Source organism: Dermacentor variabilis, chromosome 2, assembly GCF_050947875.1.
Source record: "Dermacentor variabilis isolate Ectoservices chromosome 2, ASM5094787v1, whole genome shotgun sequence".
Taxonomy (NCBI): domain Eukaryota; kingdom Metazoa; phylum Arthropoda; class Arachnida; order Ixodida; family Ixodidae; genus Dermacentor; species Dermacentor variabilis.
Genome location: NC_134569.1, coordinates 37,830,687 through 37,854,159, shown reverse-complemented (window position 1 = coordinate 37,854,159; position 23,473 = coordinate 37,830,687). Strand labels below are relative to the sequence as shown.

General features: G+C 42.5%; 1 protein-coding gene across 1 annotated transcript in view; it reads left to right on the top strand.

Annotated features, from left to right (window-relative positions):
* The window catches only part of LOC142571651 (long-chain-fatty-acid--CoA ligase 5-like), a 93,317-nt gene that overhangs the window by 22,608 nt on the left and 47,236 nt on the right, over nucleotides 1-23,473 (top strand). Inside the window, exons 3-4 of the mRNA XM_075680171.1 lie at nucleotides 20,081-20,148; nucleotides 21,734-21,832. Of these exons, the coding sequence (XP_075536286.1) occupies nucleotides 20,081-20,148; nucleotides 21,734-21,832 (167 nt within the window). The remainder of the gene's footprint in view (nucleotides 1-20,080; nucleotides 20,149-21,733; nucleotides 21,833-23,473) is intronic.

The window sequence follows — 23,473 nt, the reverse complement described above, 5'->3', positions numbered from 1 at the left end:
CAGTTGTTTCTTAAGCGTTTCCCTTTTCTTTCTCTATTTCTATTTTTTTAACATTGCTGGAGGGAGCAAAAGCAAGCCCAGTAAAATACATGTAATATCTGCAATAAGCTGTGCCTATCAAATGCAATCATGCTGCACCTTTTTATAGTAATTTTATCATCATTTTCGTCTGCACATTCATGACTGGACTGCATGCACCTGTCCAAGAAAGCTAGCCAATAGCAGCTTTCCTCTTCACAGGGACAACAGAGGAAATGTCTACAAAACTAAATTGATTCATTGCAAAAGATTGAAGGAGGCTAAGACTGGTGAAAATGATTCACGCTCTGTTAAACCTTTCTAGTTCCTTGTTTCATATTTCCAACAGATTTTTTCTGAGCTCCTAAACACAGATGGGGCACTAATGCAAGAGAAATTTGGGTTCTGACATTTGTCTTTGGCATTTCAAAGTGCAATGTTTTAAAATAAAACAACGCTGTGTATGTGACATTTGCAATGTGGCACTGCACTCTAATTAGCCTGCATGGCTGTATTTATTCTTGTGTGCAACATTCAAGATGCATCCTTGTGATACAAACATATTTTGCAAGCTTGCACAAGATATGAGATTACTGCACTTTTCGGGACATGCAATGAGAGATGGTATAGATATAAAGGTATTTTTTGTACTAGATACCTATTGTCAAATTATTAAGACAAGCCCATAGATTTCACCTGAAGGCAACAAATACTGTACTTATACATGTTTCCATCATGCAAACATATTTGCGCTCAATTCAGTTATTTTTCTTTAGATAAGGAAAAGATTAGGTGATAAGAAGTTGGGTGTCCAATCACATGTGATGCTTAATGCCAAGAAAAAATGACATTATTTTTATTTTTATTCTGTGGGCATGACAATTCTTAGAACATCGTTCAGCAAAATTTCTACAAGCAGTTCTCGCAGGGGAACTAACAGTCAAGAGTTATTGTTTTGAACATGTTTAATGCAGCAGTTCGACTTTGTGTTGGTAAAATTGTTGCCTTCAGCATATTTTTAATTTTTTACATTCCCAAAGCGCTCTTGAGCACCTTGTAGACTCATCTGCAGTAGTACTCCAGATGCAGTGAATGAGAGCGCCAATCTGAATTTAATTTTTGTGCTTTATATAGCAGAGAAACCTCAATGTAGTAAACAGCCAAGTCCAACAAACTCAATTACCGTAAGCACCGACATCAATTGCAATGCCAGCTGTAAATTTACCTTTTAGAAAAAAATGAGAGGCTTGAAATTCTGAGCTTTGTACATTGTCACTCATATGTCCTGATATACGCAGCCATCTGGCAAACTTCCTGTTTAGTGTTCATTGCTACTCAAGTTTACAACTTGCATTGTTACTTTCAGCTGTCAACACATCGATATGTAACGAGCTTAGGCTAGCTGGCATTGCTTGCTTAAGTTTATTATTTGCTCGATTGCAGTCTATATTAATGTAGTAACGTCGATTGTTGACTGTTTGGATTGCTTTAGAAAAATGGTCTTAAATATGTTTGCCTATAGTAATGCGCAAGATAAATTTAACATTTAGCTCAGTCAACCATCAGTTTACTGTAATGTTTGTACTGAAATCCTGAAAACTCAGTGAACCTATCTATGGCTTTCTATGGTGTAATTAGGTGAACATGTGTTCACAAAACATGTGTGAATGTGATGTATTAAAATATGATCAAGCCTTAGAGCAACACATTAAAGCTGTTTTCACAGATTTAATAAGGCATGAGGCAAGCGTGTGTCATAAACAGCTCTGACTGTGAGTGGATTGTTGCACAGTGCCACATTTACTGGAGCGATTCCCTTGAGGATTCTCATTTATGTGTCAATAAATAGGTTTCAGTGCAGCCAGTTGTTATTCTTTACAAATTGCCATAATTTTTTCAGTTATTATCACTAAAGAAGGTTTTTGGTGTTTTATGTATGTGACAAGTTTATTGAATATCCTGCAATTGTCGGCCTGGATCTGGGCTGCACCGGAGGCAGCAGAGAGACCCTGTCTCTCGGTAGCTTCCCGGGCTTGCTGGATGGTCCAAAGTTGGTCCTGAAGATCTGAGCCAGTCAGTGCGGCTCTCCACCACGCCTCTAGGTCACCTGGGGGGTCTGCAATTCTACTCTGAGCTATGTCACAATCCCAGAGTATATGCTCCAGCATGGCTCCTCTATCACATAATTTACATTTGGCATCAAGGTATGATTCTGGAAACATGCGGTTAATGTGTACCAGGTTCGTGTAAGTTCCGGTTTGAAGACGCCTCCAGTCAACTGCCTGAGACTTTTCCACTTTTGGGCTAGGAAGTGGATATATACACCTCGACTTTCTATAGAATTGAGTAATGTCGCTGAATGAGAACAGTCTATCCCTATCCTTCCTTTCCATCTCGTCCTCAGTAAGAGCCCTCCCTAATCGGGCACAGTTAATGAGTCCTCACGCAACACGATGGGCAGACTCGTTAAGGTTGGGGGTGGCGGTAGATTCACACTCTCTATGGGCTGGGAACCAGATGATTTCCTTGTCTTAAAATTCCTCAGATGATATGAGTTTGGCTTCAATGTTTACAATTCTTGCAGCCTCAACTGATATCCTTCCTCTGGTGTAATTTCGTATAGCCGATTGAGAGTCGTTGATTATGTATCTATATTTGGGAGAAGCAATAACCAGAGTGATGGCACCCTCCTCCACAACCTCAGATACCCCGATTTTGATTGAGCACATGTGTACACTTTCTTGCTTTGTATTAATTGCTACTGCTGTAAATGCTTGGTGATTTAAATGCTGCACAGCGTCCACGAATAGCGCTTCCTTGTCATTGCCATAGTGTCTCAGTAGAGCTTTAGCTCTGCTCGTTCTCCAGTCCTGGTTGAATTTCAGGTGCATGTTTTTGGGTAAATTTGGGATTTGAATCCTTCTCCTAATCTCTCTGGCCAATGCAACCTTGGTTCTTGCTGATTATGGTAATTAATTCATAATTTATTGAGTATACTTCTGCCAGTCCGGGTGCTTGCTAGTCTTCTCAACTGAGCTATCTGCTGAGCTTCAATCAATTCTTCTAAGGTGTTGTGCATGCCTAGCTGCATTAATCTCTCAGTAATGGTGCTTTCAGGCGAGCCTATGGCCTGCTTAAAAACTTTCCTTATGAGTGTATTGATTTGTCCTTTTCTACCTTGTACCAGTTCAGGTACGCAGCTACGTCAATAATGTAGCTTATAGCAAAAGAATGAATGAGCCTAACAATGCTAGCGTCCTTCATTCCCTGATACTTGTTTGTGATTCTCCCGATCAACCTAATGGCATTAGTGACCTTGGTAATGACCTTTCTAAGAGCTTTGCCATTAGTTCTTTTCGACTCAATGTTGAGTCCCAGGACCCTAATTTGTTTAAAGGGCCCCTCACCAGGTCCCATAGCAAATTTTGGTTATATGCTGTAAGGTGTTGCGTGTCCTCTAGGGAGTGTTCTGCCACAAAAATTTTTCAAGTCAGCTTATTAATAGCCGAGATAGAAATATTTCAGTGCCGCGAACCCATAATTTCAGCAGGCGGGCTCCATTGCATAGCGAGAGTCCTTCTCCACTCGCCCCATCTAGCCTTCGCAAACGAAATTCCTTCCCTGCATTCTCCCACGCTGGACCTCGAGGATCACGTGACACATACGTCACGGGCCCCATCTTCACTTTTTTTTCTCCCCACTTCTCCCCACTTTCTCCCCATCAGCGTTTCCGCTGATGGCGTCGCGCATGACCTGTTGTCTCATTCACGCAGCGCATGATTTTGCACGCTGTGCACAAGGAAACATGACTAGCGGTATAATTCAGTGCTACACAAGTACTGAGGCAGAACAAGCGGATCGTAGAGCATGATCACGTGCTGGAGCACTGTAGAAAATGGCATAGTTTCGGTACCTCTGCACGTGACCGCACGACCGTGGGAACAAGTAGACAAGGGGAAGTACATCTCTTGCTTCGGTGCAAAGTAAAGCAAAAAGACATGCAGACATTCCGTTTGTGTGTTTTATTATTTCTCTAAACTTCAGTTCATCAATTCAAGCAAGAGATCACACAAATAACAGATGGTGCCTTGAATAATTCTCAGTCACGTGTCTCCATGAGCGACGTCACACTGTGGACTCGACCACGTAGGCGCAAGGATGCGACTACGTCACCCTCTGACTTCGAGCGCGGCAGCCGCGAGAAGAAGCAAAAACGGCATTTAGTTTGAAATTTCAGATCTTTCCACGGTGTGTAGCGATGTAATACTTTGCAGACACAATTGTTATTGCACAATGTATGCACTGCGCTTGTCAGTTCAAAATGGCCAGATCTGGTGAGGGGCCCATTAACGATGGGGGTGGTGCTGCCATTCTTCGTACTCTCTCTCCTTGATGTGTCCCTTGGGCAGCCTGCCCTTGAGGGTGGGTCTGTAAAGGAGAAGCTCTGACTTCTCTGCGGAGCATTCAAGCCCCATGCCTGTAAGGTACTCCTCCACTTTATCTACCGCTTCCTGTAATTTCTGTTCTGTCTCTCCATCATCATCTGCATATAAGGAATGATTCCTGATGATCCTATCATAATGAGGTTGAAGAGCATGGGCGATATCACGGAGCCCTGAGGCATAGCCGAACTGCCCATGTCCCTCACCTCAGACTTGAGTTCCAGCATGGTGAGGGTAGCCTTCCTATTTGTTAGGAAGTCTCAAATGTAATTGTATGCCCTTCCTCCTAGGTTTAGGTTGTTGACTGGATTAAGTCTGGCCGAATGTGCTGCTTTGCCAAATGCTTTCTTGAGATCCAACCCTAATATAGGTCTGGTGTACCTCGCTTTACTGTCTAGTACTTGCTTGATTTGCAGCGTAACGTCCTGAGTAGAGAGTCTAGCCTGAAAGTCTAACATAGTATTTGGATATATTTCCTTTTCTTCCAGGTAATTTTGTGTTCTGATAAGGAGTGCATGCTCCATAAGCTTTCCTGTGCAAGAGGTGAGAGATATTGACCGGTGATTTTCTATATTAATTGGTTTGCCAGGTTTAAGAATAAATACAACCTAGGCTTCCTTTCACTGTTGTGGTATAGAGCCCTTGGCCCAGCATTCATTTATGTATTTCGTAATATTCTTTATTGCCTGATGATCCAGGTTTTCTTAGCATCTTGTTATGAATCCCATCTGGCCACCGGGAAGATTTCATATTGAGTTTTTGTAGCACTGCCTTAAATCTCTTGTGTAGTGAAGTCCTCATCCAAGGTCTCGGCTAGGCTTTCCCTCATACTGCCCATGCTCGATGATTGGGTTGGGAGGAAGTTATGTAGCGCTTGCCTCAGCAATGTGTTCATCTTCCTTCCTTTTGTGCCCGTGCAGAAGCTTTCGCAAATTATGTTTTTGAGCTGTCCTGGGATTGTCTGGATCTGGCAGGTATTTGAGTATACGCCATGTCTGGCCAGCAAAAATTTGTCCGTCCATAGCATTGCAGAACTCATCCCATTGTTGCTTGCATAATTGTTTGCTATGCTCTTCAATCTTTTTGTTTAACTCAGCTATTCGCTTACGTAGACTCCTATTGTACTCTTGCTGATGCCATCTATGTAGTAACGAATGTTTTGACTCCCACCCACATATGTGCGAGACGACAATCAATCTTCTCTAACGTTTGGTCCGGTGTGATAGTGTGAGTGGCTATGCTTACATCTTTGATGAGGCCTCTAGCCCATTGTTCTAGGTTTTCGATCGGCTCTTGCTTCCTATCATCTCTTATTTTGCTAACCTTGTCACAGTCAATCCATTTAATGGATATATTATTTTCGGCATCTGCGGCTTCTTCAATGTTGATTTCCATAATTCTATAACGCTGCCAAGGTCTTTGAAGGTGTTTCTCCATTGGCTTTTGCGACCTTGTTTGCGATTGTAAGATCCAGTGGGGTATCTCTGTTGAGCCCGCTCCCTATACGTGTAGGGGAATTGAGCTCATTTACGAGCGTTAACTCTGTATATTGAATGTCTTGCCATAGCATTTTCCCCCTTCACTCTCGAATAACACTACCCCCAGGCACCATGCGGGGCTTTGAAGTCTCCCCCTATGATTAGAGGACTAGTACCTACCATAACTACTGCCTTTCTAAAGAGAGCTATGAAGCACTGCCTTTTGAGGGTTGGATTACTATATAAGTTTAGAATAAATATACTTAAGATTTTTTTTCATTTGGGGAGGAGCTATATAAGCACATGCTCAATATCTGAGATTTGGGTGTCGTGACGGATCACCACCAGCCCTTTCCTCACGAGCATAGTTAATGTTCTATTATTCCCATTCTGGGGCCCTATAGCTTGATATCCCGGCTGTTTCACTAATCCACGAGTTTTCTGAAGAATCATGACGTCTGGTTCAGTCTTGTTTCTAAGGTATTGTTGCAGGACCACCTTTTTGGCTTTGTAGCTCCTGCAATTCCACTGCCATATGATAAGCTCTCTTTTCTCATGCTTTCCCATCTTACGGTGGGGTTACCATGGAAGGTGGCGGAAGGAAGAAGGGTGCTTTTAAAACAATGTTAGAAGGCCCGGAATTCCCAGATGCTTGTAAATTTTGTAGATTCCCCGCCGAACTGATCACTGGAGGGTTGTTGATTGGAGGCGACGGGGTTCTTTGCAGGCTAAGTTATGTTATCCTGCTGTTAGGCCAGCCATATTGGCCTCCATTTTGTGTAGCCTGGTCAAGATCATCGAGACTGCCAGTGAAAGATTGCTGGTCACCTCTGCCTGTTCCTTAGCTGCCCTCTGCAAGTGAGAAATTGCCTGGTTTAAGTCCATAGTTGGACCTTTAGCTGTGTCCCTGGTCACCTTTCTCTCGGGTGAAAATGGAGTACTATCCTCCTCCATTATATTTTCTTGAATTACCTCCGGTCTCACGGGGCTTGGGGATCATGTTTGTTTGCTTGCTTGATTTTTGCCGCTCTTAAGCTGCTGAATCTCCTTGGTCAACTGCGGAATTAATTCTCTCAAGTACGCATTCTCTTTCCTCATCTCAGCTATTTCGTTAGTATTATTAGAATTATGTGCAGTCCCCTCCGGTGTCCCAGGGCGCGGCCCTTTGACCGCATCTGACCAGCTCACCTTAGGCGCCGTAGCCGGGTGTGCTTGTCTTCCCCTGGACCGGGACCTAAATCTCGCCCGGGACCTGGATCGAGAGTGGGCCTTACGTGTTACTCTGCCTCTGGACCTGGATCTGTCTCACTCGGTAGGCCCGTTTGCGAAGCGAAGCTGCCACTGCTGTTCTTCCCGTTGTTTAATTGCTTGCTCTTGGCGAAGCCATTGTTTTTGCTTGACTATGTAGGGTTTCTTGAACTTGGCTTTACAGGTTTTGTCGGCCATGAAGTGGTCGTTCCCGTACAGCTGGCACCTGGGCTGACGTGTGATCTTGATCCGGGCTGGACTTGCCGCAACCCGCACATAGCTTATCCTCAGGCTTCAGGCACATGTTGCTTCTGCGTCCGAGTCTATTACACTGTTTGCAAAAGTCCACTTGTTTTCTGTGTAACGAGCATCCTATGACCACTCCTCCATAACTCACGTATGTAGAACCTTGTAACCATCGAATAAAATGATCACAGTTCTGGTGTTTCCCAGTCATTTGGCTGCGATCACCGTCGGATTTTGTGGTGTAATAGTGGTTGCCATAACGTCTCGGGGAAACTTCATCAGGCACACCTCGGATGACTCCTTTCGTTCTAACCTCCGGCACCGTTTCGTAGGCTCCAACTTCATATTCCTTGCCGTTGAACTTGATTGCTTTGATGCACTGATACTTATCTGCATGGTCCTGATTTGGAGTACTGATGGCTAGAAGATTCTAGAAGTTGTTGGGGCAGAGGGTATCCATCTCCCGTTTATCGTAACGGATCCCTGCCGCCTCATAGATGGCTTGTCCTAGTTGTCGGGCTTCTTGATATAATACATTATTAGCAACAAATTTTAGCTAACCAAGACAAATCTGGAGAGCCTCTCGCTCTAGAAGAACAAGGGGGTTAATCTGGTATGCTGGCTGACCAGAGAATAAAACATCCAAATTCCAATATGGGTTGAACACACATACAATAAATCATAATGAGAGTGTCCCTGCATAGCCTAAAGCAGCAGTGACAGTCTGCGAATCATGCCGACAGCGCGCGCTGCCTTAGACGTTACATGTTCGATGTGGTTGTGCCAGCTAAGTTTTGGATCACATATAATGCCTAGATACTTAATAAAGCCACACTGAATGATTATTTCTTGTTGGTGTAGGAGGGAGACATTAACAGGTATATTTCAGGGAAAACAAGCAAGGCACTCTTGCCAACATTTAATGACATACGAAGATCCTCAAGCCAATCTTCAAGTATTGATAAATCTGATTGTGATATTCTCGGCGGTGAGTCAATGTGACTCACTGACGCGAAGAATGCAATGTCGGCTATGTAAAGATACACCTGTCCATCATCACACAGTGGAATTGAACTCATTAAAATAATAAACAAAATTGTGGAAAGAACGGAAACCTGTGGAACTCCTCTGGACTGATTATATTTTAACATCGAAACGCAGCCTTGGGAGCAATAGAATTATATATCTCTTAGGAATTCATAAATCCAGCTTGCAATATATGGAGGAGAATTCATGCTCTTTAGGATATTCAGGAGAATGACATGCTGTACACTGTCGCATGCCTTAGCTATATCAATAGCCACCAATGCTGCATACTGCCACCTGTGTCGAGCATGCTTAATGCGTCCCTCCAGATCAACAGGTGCGCACCAAATCGAGCATCCCGGTCTAAATCCGATCAGACATGAGCTCAGTAATGCGTTATTAGTTAAAAACCTCAGTGTACGTACATATAACACTCTTTCTATTAGTTTCATAATGTTAGATGTTAATGCAACAGGCCTTATGTTTTTCATATGCAATCCCGCTCCTCATTTCTTAAGCAGTGAGATAATCTTAGCAAGCCTACAATCTTAAGGAATACAACTGTTCTGTTCCAATCTGGAGCTGAGGCAGGTAGCAGTCTCACAACGTGCACAAGCTCTTCAATCATTAAATCCATATAATTGTCCTCGGATGCAAGTCTGACAAATTTCAATTGTAACTGAGCTGTAAAACGCTTTTCTAATGCTCTGGCAATTCTTTCCAATGATTCTGTAATTCTTTAGGCAATAGGATTACTGAATCAATACTAAAGAGTGTTGGTATAGTCTTGTGAAAGAGAAGAAACCTAAAAAGCAAATTTTATTGCCGCTTCTCGATTAAATAATTATAATGTTTTTCATTGTAGTTATCCTTTGCTAATAAATGTTTGGTTAAACATAGCTGCAGCATATGTATAGTTACTCCACTCTGTAGGGCATTGGTTAAGAAGTTTCATTTACGCAGCCTTTCAGTGTCTGTAATCTTATGCACCATCAGAGTTCCCCGAGGGACAGCCAGAATTGCTGTCAATACTACAAACTCAGATTTCTTTAGGGTACCCTTCAAAACCAAGCAAAGGCTCATAGCTTTAGTGTCTCTCACCATACCTTTCGAAGAAGACAACATGGACTGTAACATTTTCTTGAATATTGAATAGTCCATGAAAATATGTACTTCATTATCTAAAGAAATTAAGGGCCAGACAGTATTTTCATCAATATAGGAGGGTGATGACTACTTATGGCATCATTGACAGTCCAAGATGAGATTGATAAACCTAAGACAGAGCGCGGCTGACATCGAACAAAAGTTTCAACTTTACAATTTAAACAAGTAAAATTGTTTAAAGAAGCCCATTCCCATAAACATTTCCCAGATGCATCAGTGTGAAACTCCCATGCCACGATGTGAATTAGTCACCCGCGAATATGCTCTTTTTGCAGTAGTCCATGGTGACTTCAAGTGTACGAACATCTTGTATCCAAGTAGGGAAGTAGGTATCAACTATAGAGAGCAATGTACAGCCTGGAAGTGTTATTTCTATTACTAAAGTTTCACATTCAGGAGATATATTGTGAAATAAAATTTTTGCTCTATGACAAATTTTAGATGAAATGAACAAAGCCAATCCTCCACCTCGGGAAGTCCTGTCCAATCGAAAACGATAGTCTTTTTTAATGAAAACATTTACCAGCTGTCAACAAAGTCTCTTGTAACAGTATAATATTAGGAGTATGTTGGGATGTGAGGTATAATAAATCTGTAGTAGCAGAAAGTATTGACCGGCAATTCTGTTGGAGTACCCTTTGGTGTTGACGAAAGCCGAGCAGCAGCTACTGCTTGCTTTAAGATACTTCCTTTCAGAAAGTATGTCCTATTAAGGGAATCTTTTGCACACTTTTTAGTTTTGGAGTTAGTAGGAGAACTACACAATTTGTTAGAAGATCTGGTGCATTTGTGAATCTGAGGGTCCATGCCTGCATCCTGATTGCCTAGTGACTTTGATTCCGAGTGAACTTCTTGTTCAAATTGTTGTGAAGTTGAAGCTTGTGCTAAATCTGTACTCACAAAGGGGATCAATTTCGACACTTGTCATTTAGGAGACTTAGCAAGAGAGGAGGTCCAATTTCGGACACTAAATTTTGTTATAACCTGAGATTTCTCAGAGAATTGTGTAGGCGGTAATTGAGCCAAAGGACTTCATTAAAACTTCTTTCTTCTTTCTTATGAGCCAAAGGAGTCTGTCAGATTCCTTTGAAGGGTTTCTTTTTTTCACTTCTGCCTCCTTGTCTTCTTCCTCCACTTCACGTTGTCGCATTTTAGCATCCTCTTGCGCCACAAAACACCACATTCATCATCATTTAGCATTCTCCCAACACTTCTTCGCTTTCGCTTCAGCCTTCTTTTGAAGAAACACCAAAGATCGAGGGTTTGCCTACCATCAAAGGTTGTGGGTTCGTGTGCCTTAATTAAGTTTCTCTTAATTAACTGTGCCTTAATTCACTCCACTTTAATTAACGCGAAATATAGTGGGTTCGACTCTCGACCTTCACGATGTCAATTGGAATCCAACTTGGAAAGGCCGGTCTGCTCATATCTCCATGTTGGGTCGTCAGTCCGTGTGTCTTAATTAAATTCCCCTTTATTAACACCAAAGATTGTGGGCTTGACTCCCACCTAAGGTTGAGGGTTCGACTCCCACCAGAGGTCATGGTCTCGACTCTTGACCTTCACAGTGTTGATTAGAATCCAACTTGGTTTGCCCATATCTCCAAGTGGGCTCAACTCCCACCAAAGGTCATGGATTCTAGTGCTTTAATTAACTATATTGTAATTAACTGTCTTAATTAAATTTGTCTTAATTATCGCCACAGGCCATGTTGACACTTCTTCACTTTAGCCTCACGCTTTCTTACAAAGAATTTGTCATAATTCACTCTAATTAACACCAAAGGTCGTGGGTTCGACTCCCACCAAAAGTCGAGTGCTTGACTCCCTATAAATTTTGGTGCCACAATGCCAGACATCGGATTTTTCGTCCTATGAGCTGTCCAAGACTTTTGCCCTAATAAATAAACATTAAAATGTCATTACTATAACTGAATTCCGATCATCAATTTAATGAAGCCTTAGTTGTAGCCCCCTACAAAACACTCATTTAACTTAGAAAGTTTGTTAAAATGTAGGTGTTCATGTTTTAGCAATGCAAGGAATTTTATGTTTCCATAACACTCCTACTCGTCAGTTAACCTGTCACAAACGAGGATTTTTAGTAATCCTTTAATTAACATTTGCCTGCAGTCAGATATCCAAAATGCACACACTAATTTTGCACAGTCACAAGTGCACTTCTAGCAGCACACAAGTGTATGCAATGACCTACGGAATCGTGTAACAAAAGCAGCTTGAGTGTGAAGCCGCGAACATATATGATGGGGAGAGAGAGAGAGAGAGAACAACTTTAGTAAATATGCCTGCAGAGTCGGTTAGGCTCCCTCCACGCAGGGAGGACAAGCTTTTACCGCGACGCGGCCACTACGTCTGTCTCGTGCATTGTGCTCCTCGAGGTCTTGGTTCCTCGCTACTTCCGCGGATCCGAGAGGGCCGCCATCCCCTTCCTAGGGGTGCTCCCCCCTTCTCCTCGGTTTCGCGAGGTCGCTGCCTCTCTAGAGCTGCCGAGACCTGCTGGACGGCCTTTAGTTGTGTATCTTGGTCATAGGTCCTCGTTGCAGCCTCTAGCCGCGGCGGGATCGTCGTCTTCTCACTGGCTTCTCGTGGATTTCTACTACAGTCCCAAAGGATGTGAGCCGCGGTGGCTCTCTCCTTAGCGCACAGTCTACACACGTCACTCGCGTACACGCTCGGACACACGTGCTTAGCTAGCACCGGGGACACATCTTTCACAATGAAGGCTGTTCTCATAGAGTTTCTAAATAAATACCCTGGAGGGAAATGTGGCGCTAGTGTCTCTCCTGAGCGTTGCCTCAACCTACATGGGAATGATGGGAAGTACAAGCTTCGGATTGACTTCGATCTTTAGACTAATTGCGTTTGCTTAAGGCACAGTAGACGAAGCTACACTCAAATATTATTGCGTAAAATGTAATTTTATTTCTGTAGTATATTATATAGTGCACAACATATTACATAAAGTTTGCATGACTTTGAGGAACAGTTTACCACCAGGGCACACCGAGCTATGCATTCTTTGGCAATTCTGTTCCCAATTTAGCGCCAGAGAATAATTATTTATTTATTCATACAACAGCAATAACAGCCATACATGTACTTATATAAACATACTCATCAAGTATTTATGGAAATAAATATTTTGCAGTGGGAGAAAGTCTTGCGCCTTTGAGAGGAATGCTACAAGTGTCGTCTGCTACAACGCCTGCTCGCTACGAATGCGAAACTTTTCTCACAGACAGGCACCTGCGAACTCTCTTGCTTTTTTGAAAGGCTGCGTCAGCTGTCACGATTGCTGAACGTCTTCAAGTACATTTAAGCACATGTGCAGCAGTGCTAGCTAGGACGCTTGTGGCCTCCTACTGGTATGCTTCATTATATTTTATATTGATTTACCGCTTCTGAAGCACGCGCCAGCAGCTGTTATGGTATGGCTTTGCACTTACCCTTTTTGCGGCAGCAGACTACAGGCACAAAACAGCAACCTTTCCTACCACAAGTAAGTTTGTGTTCACAAATGTCCTGAAACACACATTTCAATGAGCAGATAAATGAGCAATTCGTAATGAAGCCCTCAATCAAATTTTAATGTCAATTCTCTAGAAGTACAGCTGTCCATGTCTTGTATCAGTGGTGCCTTCTTTTTGCTCTTCTGAACTTTCATAAAGCACGTAACGCTACAGTGCCGACCTAACACACTTAACAAACCAAGGTCAGAATGGTCAAAACACATTCTTTAAATGTTTACGATGCCGTAGCTGTCTCGTCAGGGCTTAGACACCAAAATGCGACACAAACATCAGCTCAGCCACTGGCCCAGCGCGCTATCGCCACTTCGAGCAACAGAACCAAAGGCAGAGAGCATTGCTTCGCACTGTCCCACTACGGGTTACAGCAATTGCGCATGGAGTGAAACCAAAACTGCCAAAAGATACCTGTAGCCTAGTTCGCCAGTCAACAGAGCACCAATCCGTTGCCTGTACTTCCCATCATTCCCACGATGGTTGAGCTATCGCAGCACCAGATTTCCCTCTAGTTATAGAGATATGAAACTCTATGAGAGTTCTGTTATATGAAGCAGGTTGTATTACCAGACCATGCAAAGAAAACATTTTTGCCAGCCATGTGGGAATACCCCACTCTCAACAAGACACATGCTTTTGTTTAACCAAAACCATTCAAATGTTCCATATTGGAATATGAATGCCCATTTATGGCACCCACTGACATGACAGTTCAAGATATTGCTTTATATATTAACAAGAAGAAAGGGGGTTAACCGAGGGGCCCGTTTTTATCAGTATTCATCAGTTTTTATCAGACATCACTTTCTTGTTGGCTTCTCATGATATGCTTTATGTATAAGTAACTTTAAAATATTCTCTGTATCTAGTATGATAATATTGACACTAAATCCTAAAGCATATTGTGTCCTTGTCAGGTATAATTCTTTACCATGTCTTCAAGCCGTCTCTATCATCTGAACTATGTATTCACATTTGGAAGATTGCAAAGACTATGGTCATTTATAAAAATTTAAATAAAAACTTGCCTGAATATCATTGTGCAGTATCCCTCACGTGTGTTTCCTGCTTATAACTTGGTTGCATAATTGTGTAGCATGTTTACAGCAGTCTTGAAATGAATGAGTTCCTTTTTTACAAACCAAGAGCTTTAGAAAAAGGTTCTCTTGGGAAACACGATTGCTGGTATTTGTGACACATTTGCATTTTAACAAATACAATCAGCAGACATCACTTTTTGGAATTTCTTGCAATAGACCACTTGGTTCCAGCGGCAGTGTTGGCCTACAGCCTAAAGTTGAACCAGGTTGATCAGCGAAGAGATTGCAGGCAAAAACAAGGCAATGTAGAGCAAAAACAAGACATTTGTGTTCTTATCTAAAATGCAGTCAGCTCCTAAATGCTGCTGAAGAGCAAAGGTGAATTTAAAGAGGGCTGTCAGCGGATTAGTGCTCTCTTGGGAACATGCTTGTTCAGACTGAGAGGGAAAGAGCTGTTGGCCAAAGCACACGCACGCTGTCATCATATCTTGACTTGTAGCAGTCTCGCTGTTGTACTGGTGCCTTGGGTCCATATCAAACATCACTCACTGGAGACATGCTTGAGCCTGCGCCTCCCACACATAGCATGCATTATTAGCGAGAACAAGAGAACATTCCACAATGGCACCCAACACTCATGCACTGACACACCTCATTCATGTTTGCCACTGGGAAAATGGGTTTTCAGGCATTTTGATGCATCCATAACATCTTCATCCCCCAACCCACCCCCAACCCCTTAGTTAATGCCTCAGGCATGACTTATAATGTGTTTACTGAATTGAAAAAAAGAAGTGCTTATTTTACCTAATTTTTCACCACACCACAGTCAGTTTCTAATCAAAATAAACCCGCCGTGGTTGCTCAGTGGCTATGCATGGTTTTGGGCTGCTGAGTACGAGGTCGCGGGATCAAATCCCAGCCACGGCGGCCGCATTTCAGTGGGGGTGAAATGCAAAAACACCTGTGTACTTAGATTTAGGTGCACGTTAAAAAACCCCAGGTGGTCAAAATTTCCCGAGTCCTCCGCTATGGCGTGCCTCATAATCAGAAAGTGGTTTTCGCACGTAAAACCCCATAATTTAATTTTTTTTAAATCAAGATAGATACACCTGCATTGCGTGTCTTCTCTATCATTGTGCATTAAGCTCCTATGTTAATGAAGAAGTGTCATCATAAGCTGCTGAACAATTTTGTAAAATATTCAGCTTTTGCTCGGAGGTTTGTTTCTTGCTTTTTGTTTTTACTGTGGAATCCTGCCATCACAATTTTTTCTCTCTTCAGTTATCAAGTTACTGTGTGTATGTGCGTGTGTGTGCATGCACACTTTCCACATTGAACTGGAATATGCCGAGGCATGCAGCTGCCTTTGCTTCAGCAAAAGCAATAAACAATGCAGCATATGCTTTGTGCTAGCTGTAATCCAGCAGCAGCCATTTGACATGGCAGATGGCTAATTTACTGCTGTAATATGTGCATGCATCATTTGGCAGTCACACATCTGTAATTAAGATGGCATTTCCAGATTATAAAAGTAGCTAAAAATTTCATATACAAAGTGCACTCATAGACTGGATGTGCAATCACAGTCAAATGCACATATCCGAGGAAAAACCATTTATATTAAACACACACAAAAAAAGAAGCCTTTGACTTCAGTCTTAGCACACTACCCTCATTATTTTATGGAAATGGGTAACAAAACTATACAGGAAGTGAACGAAGAAGAAAAAAATGAAATGGATGAAAGCACATAACTGCAGTAGGCCAGTATACAGCACAAGCTACAGAAAGGAGGAAAAAAAGAAAGGTAAATTCAGGAAAGGAAGCAAATTTTATAGCGTCGATGCACTGCAGTAAAAACACTTTTTTGATATTGTCACAGTGTGTTAAAAAAGAGTGAACAAGAAGAGAAAAAAAATTTATTTTCGATGCCATTACAGTGTACTGAAGTGCAGTGGCAAAAAATGAAAAGAAAAGAAACTGCAGAGAGCTGGGACTGCTTGCGGTGCGCATTAAAGCAGCAATATGAACTGCTGACACTGTCGTTGTACAGCTGTGAGGGCGAAAAAGGTGGCTGAAGATAAACTGATACCCTGTGCGCAATACAAGGACTGAGAGATGGCAACAGCATTAATCCTAATTTTATAAATAGCATGTCAATGGAGGACACTGGTAACGGTTGATCATCACTATAATTGTGGGTCCATTTTGGAGGGATACTGAGAGATACACTAACTTGTGTTAGTAAATTATGTTTCTGCAGTAGCAAAACAGACACCCTTACCTTGAAAGAAGACTTGGCAAGTTGTAAAACACGCAGAAATGAAAGAGAGGTGATAGTGCCACCACAACCCGGAGGGTTCCTTACCAGCTCATTGTGACATTGATTTTTACAGTATGTATTCAGGTATAGTTAATGGTGTCTTGATAAAGAAAGACTACTTTTCATTATAAAGGAACCAACAGCTCAACCTAAAAATTTCAAGGCATTTTGCTGTGCCAGAATTGCCCAAACATGAGCAAATACATTAAAATCATATGTTGTGTTGATCTGCCACTAGTAACGTCCTGTCTCGGAAATTTTAAAAAGGAATCTATGGCCTTCATTTTCACCAGAAATAATCAACTTTTGAAATGAAAACAGGTTTCTAAAAATCATTTTGCCTACCTATATTGATTTATTGTTGCTCTCAAGTTTTCTAGTATCCTACTGTAGGGCAAAAGCATCTTCCAGGAATTCCCACTTAACCCTTTCTTGTGTTACTCAAACACATTGGATACCTGCTGATTTCCTAATCCCATCGCTCCCATCTGATCACCTGGCACCCATGACTATGTTTCCCTTGCCTTGGCACTTATGCCATTGCCTTTGGCAAACCAGCAGTTCTCTGTTCTGCATTATGTCTTACCTGCATATGACCCATGATCCGCATCGCCGTCGTCCTGTCACCTAATGTTATGTCTGTCATTTTATTTTTAATCACTTGCAGTACGGTCCTTAACTTCCTTTCAAGTTTCTTTGCTATCCTACATGTTTCAGCCTTGCTTGCTGCAGAGCACAAGGTCACAGGTTCGATTCCCAGCCACTGCAGCCACATTCCAAAGGGAGTAGAAGGCAAAAACGCTTATGTACTGCACTTGGAGTGCCCGTTAAAAAATCCTCAGGTCGTCAAAATTATTCTTGTTCTAGTACTGACACTATATGCTGATTGGACAACCTGCTTTAAATGAAGAGCGAATTCTTTTAAAAGGACAGTTCAATTGAAGCAATAATGTTTTTTTTCTTTTGGCAACACATAAGCAAATCTATGATAATCACCTTTAGCGCCACCACTCCAGCAGTAGCGACGAGGATGAAGTTTGCCCAGTGGGTGGTGGAAAACATGCTTGGTGCCTCACTGGATGGTTGCCCTCATAGTGATTTCTTCGCCGTCATCAACACACCCATATCCATGGCCAGGCTGGCTTTTGCAATAAACATGGCAGCTTGTTGCCACTCAGCCACCACACATTTTTTACCTTGGACATCTGAACCAGCTCACCAGCAATGACCATTCCAATACCGTCAGCCGCTGAGCCCCGCCTACAGCCACGAGCCTGCCAGAAGAATAGAGCCTTCCAAAGCTAGATTAACGGAAAAAAAAAAACTTGCAATTTCACCCGGAAGGCGAAGCATTGATTGCGATAGCAAATTAGTGGACAGCTATACACTTGTGGACAACTTTCTATGGCTGCTGTGGCTATGAAGGAAAAGCTGCAGGTGTATGGCTGCTGCACATAGGTTACTGTGCCAAGTAGTCCGGCAGCATTTGACAGTGCTTTTGGTTGCTCGGAACAGACGCTGAATCGACGCAGCTTCCATGTGTGACAGTTTTGCATTTCCCCAGACGCGGAAGGGAAAAGCCGCAAAATAAGTAGACCTTTACACTCACTGGTATGTTCTGTCTTATTTAACTGTTGCTAATAAGGTGTTTATGTTTTCCCTTCCCCAGACTAAACTAACCTCGATTAAAATGTGAGACTCTTTTCAGAAGCTCTTTCACTTGTGAATGTATTGCCTCCGTAGCGTTCCCTTCATAGCCACAGAAAGTTGTCTGCAAGAATTAACAAGCATGGTGTGACGCGCACAAGCCTACATGAACACATATGAACACATCTCACTTGATGACCACGGAAACTCGCTGTCAAAACGCTGCAGTGAGGAAACGCGGCAGCAGCAGCGAGCGAATTGACCTTCTTGCAGTCGCTCGCATCAACGCGAACTAAGTCGCAAAAACAAATTGCAGCGCAGTCTCTGTACCCATCGCAAATGGCTTTCAAAATGCAGCGGCCCGGAGAACATACCCCCCCACCTCTCTCTACAGGCCCCCCCCCCCCTCCTCCCAAAGCCTTGCGCGCGAGGGAAGGCGGCGTGCTTCCTCCTTGCTTTCCGATTGAGCCGTGATCGCCTGCTCACCATTGCACGCTTTCACTTGCAAATACGGAATACGGTGTGCGGTGACAATTTTATCGTTGGTGGACTTTATATGGAACCTCACGGCAACACTGACAACAGAAATGTGCCTAGAGTGTCCATATATTTGCTGTCATAATAAAATGAATTATTGTGTAATATTGACGAATTGTTCTTTTAATTTATTTCTTTAGAGCACATGTAGCAATTTCTGAATAGGCTGATTAGAGTTAAAGGCATGTTCATTTACTAGGAATCGTGAGACTTAACCTCATTATAGAGCCATTCATCCCCAAATTCTCTCATGATACTTATCAAAGTACCATGTAGGCATTTTTTTTTCTCATTATTTTTGCACCAGAAAGGCTTTGTGGAAGAGTAAGTCATCTAAGTGCAATACCAGTGCATTTCCCTGCAAGTTTGTAAAGGGATATCAAAACTGGCGCTACGTTTAGGATTCCTAATAAGTGAGCATGCCTTAGGCTCTTACAGACTTCACTTCTGCATTTGCAACATGGCTCTAAAGTGAATAATCAGAAAGTTGCACAGAATAAAAAATGAGTACCTAACTGGCTGACCAGTGACTGTCACGTATATTTCTATATGCCCACCACTAATATTAATGTGTTGCCATAAAAGAAAAAAATATAGTAATCTCCACTACACTCTCTTCAACATAGTTGGCGCCCCTTTCTAGAAACGAGTGGTATAGTTCGTTTTCAAGAATATCAGTCAGTCTCCATTTAAGAGTTGTTAATGATTTGGGAAAGGTAAAAGTTCATATTGGTGAAGTGGCAAGCCACATGACACACCATGCAAATAATTTATATTAGCCAGATAATGCTCAACTTGATGAAGGTGCAGGCTCTGGAAACATGAAGCCAGGATATGAAAGTTCTGTGGCAACTTCTATTGCCTTTTGTGTCACAACTCATTTCACACTTATCTGCCCAGTCTATTCTGCACATTCTATTCAGGATGCATTGCTTTCAAAATCTTATCTAAGGACTTTAGTCAAGCCTTCTGCTGAGCTAATATCACCCTGTCAGAAAAGTACTGTTTGTGTTCCATGTGCTCAAACTGGTTTGGGAGCACAGAATATGTGACAGAGCTGTAAATGCAAGCAGTAGTATTCCCCTCTTCTGATAAGCGCAGTTGTCTTTAGAAAGAAGGGCTTGATTCACGATGCCACATGTCCCATCTATATCTTATCTGCCAGGGCAACAACATAAATTCTGCATGAGTGTGTCATCAGCTTGAGATAATTTGCAACAGTGGAGACTGTTTGCATTATTCTCATTCTTTTTGATAAAGATCTCAACTCTTCCCCATTGTTAGTAGCATAACATTGCGCAGCAAATGAACTATGCATGTGCAATTGGTGTCCAAGGTGTTAATGTTATCACTTTTCCAGGAAACAAGAAAGCATGTGGCTACTGGAGTAAAGACTTGAAAGAACTTCACTGGATAAGCTATGAGGAGGTTAGTATCAGAATGAAGTTGTAATATACATGTAGCAGCTTAGTGCGAAAAGGACAGTTTGAAAGTTTCTTCACATATTTGCTATGACATGAAATTTTATTATATTAGTGGCTATGCACATTTAAGGCATGCCTCAGTAATAATTTTTTGTGCTGGATTATTTCTTAAATTACTGCAACTTAAACAGTGATTGTGGCCAGTATTGCTTGCTTGGTTAATTCAAAAGGAGGCACAATGTGATTTACCTAATGCTGAGGTGTCTTCATGATTCAATTTCTATTAGGTCTTTTCTCTTTCACTATGTATATAGGTAATTTAAAAAGTAGTTATAATTTAAAACAATGTTAGAGGTTTTGTGGCCAGTTGGGCTTCAGAAGCCGCACTTTTTTTTAATTTTTAATTCGCATTGAAGTCTTATGGTAGCATGACTTTTCAGAGATTTCTTTCACTTTCGTTTTTCTTGCATACAGGTAGCAGACAAATAGCCATGCTCAGAATCACATGCATAAACATGCTGCAGATGTATTAGATGTCACACAATTGTTTCCTGTGGAGTAACACCACCATTGTGGTTGATAAATGTCACATTGTCTTTTGTTTTCTTGAATATCAAAACGAAAGTGGTTGTCTTATAATCATGAACGTTTACAGCATCTTTCCTGTGCACATGTTTAAGGAACATTAAAGACAAACATCAATTTTGATGGACTACTGATTTAAGATTCCTGTGTTCAAATTATAAAGTTCATGAGGGTTGCAATGTGGGCTTGTTGGTAATGCATCTTCAAGGGGTGTACGATAGAGTGATTAAAAGACGGGACAAAAGAAGACATACAGGGACACACACAGCGCTGTGTGTGTCCCTGTGTGTCTTCTTTTGTCCTGTCTTTTAATCGCTCTACCGTACACCCCTTGAAGATTCAAATTATAATTTTTTGCTTTGATTCGACCAATGGTAAGAGGTTGCAGCCATGAACACTGGCACAGGAATCACATATTGCCATCTGCTGTGAGGACAAAAAATAGAGTATTCCCATTCTTGAAATTGTATTACCTTGGCAAGAAGGGCTTGTTTCACTCTTTCCTAGGCATCATTGGTATAGGAAGCAAAGGCAACATTTCATCATCACACATGATGTGGAAAAAAGAACAAAAAGGGAAAAAGGTCTGTGTCAACCCTACATTTCATAAATGTAGGGTTGGGAAAGGGGGAAAATGAAGATGCCATTGGATTTAATGACATCCATGTTGTGTTTTTTGTAGTATCTAAATAGCAGTCAGTGCTTGTTTAGTTTAGGTGTGCACAATTTTTTCCATACTTCAGAGCTGAATTTGCCAAGAAAACTTGCTTGTTGTGTGATCACGGCAGCACAGTACACTGGCCCTACAATTCAAACTGCGTGAGATTTGAATTGCAGGAACATTGTGTGGCCCCTCCAGTTGCAATTTTTGCAAGGTTTTTTGTTGCAAGGTTTTCCAAAAAGGTAATCAAGCAGTGTAGATTGATTCAATGCTTGCATTTAGTGCTGATTTGAAATCATTCTGTTCCGTGCAACTGGCTCTTGCTTTCTTCCTCTGAGTGCAGCTCCTGGAGAAATCCCAAATGTTTGGCTCTGGACTGCTGTCCCTGGGACAAGTTCCTCATGAGAGCATCATCATGATCAACTGCAAGACGGGCCTTGAGGTACAGGCATAATAAAGTTCTTCACTTGAAGTCTTGCTTTTGGTGTAGTCAATAGAGAGAGAGAAAATAATGCAGAGAAAGGCAGGGAGGTTAACCAGAGGTAGTTCCGGTTGGCTACCCTGCGCAGGGGGAAGGGTTAAGACGGATAAAAAGAGAGACAGAGTGGAAGGGGGAGATAGAAAGAAAGGGAGACAAGCACGAACAAAGCGCGTACACTACAGAACGGTAGGGGGCGGCATTCTTAGAGTGTCGTGAAGCCCCGTAGACCGCAAGAACGTTAATAGCGCGAATAAGGCCTTCAACACGGATGTTCTTTCGGAGCATTGGCCTAAAGCTTTTAGTTCTGAAAGTGGACGATTGTCCAGCTGGTCAAGTACCCTGCACATCACTTGTCTCTCAGCATTGTATCGCGGGCAGACACAGATAATGTGTGCGAGCGTCTCGTCGATGTTACATGTGTCGCACGTGGGGCTGTTGGCCATTCCTATGAGGAAAGCATAGGCGTTTGTAAACGCAACGCCTAGCCACAGACGGTAAAGCATGGTCTGTTCACGTCGTGGTAATCCAGGCGGGAGGTGCATCCGTATGTCCGGAGACAACGAACGCAACCGACACATGGTGAAAACATTTGAGTCCCACAGGGGCAAAGTACACTCACGGGACATCAATCGCAGCCCAGCCGCAGCGTCTGTTCGCGAAAGCGGAATGAAGACTCGTTGACCACTTTCATGTGCCGATCGGGCGGCTTCGTCGGCTTGGTCATTCCCGCTGATGTTACAATGTCCTGGAAGCCACTGAAAGATTATGTTGTGTCCCTTATCATAGCTTTGATGATATATGTGCCGAATTTCTGAGGCCAGTTGTTCATTGGGTCCGTGGCGCATTGGGCTTCGTATGCACTGAAGGGCTGCCTTGGAGTCACTGAAGACTGTCCATTGTTGCGGTGGTTTCTGCTTAATGAAATCAAGTGCAGCACGGAGCGCCGCGAGTTCTGCACCCGTCGATGTGGTCACACATGAAGTTCTTAATTTGATTTCCTCAGATTGTGCCGGGATGATGACTGCAGCAGCAGCGCTGTTGTTGTTGTTGAGTCTGACTCGGATTCCCTCACACCATCTTGCTTGCTTGCCAGCAAAAAGGCCACTTTCAACTTTTGCTAAAACTATTGTAAGACATCAGTAGTACTTGCCATCAGAATTTACGCCCGCTTCACGATTGTCAGATCCATTGTGGTGTCTGCACCGGCCGCAAGTGCAACTGACAATTCCAGGAGTCAGAAAGAAAGCTGGAGCGCCATTGCAAGCTTTGAAGCAAGCAACTTTGGAGCACATTCACAACGTGCACAGATTCCGGAAACATGTATACACAGATGGCTCAGTGTAGTCAATAATATTCCCAGAAAAGTATTCGCAGCATCGCTTCAGATGGTGTCTGCCGAAGGACAAGCTGAATCTTTTACCTTTTCGACGTAGTGACAGTAATTGCTCCACACTTTGTCAGGTACACAGTTTTTCTCGGAAAATACTGTTCCTTTATTTGATGTGTGTTCTTAGTGTAGTAGATATCAGTCGCAGTCTTATTTTACGTCGTCCACCTTAGTGGCTGTGGTATTGCACTGCTGCACAAGTGGTCACACATTTG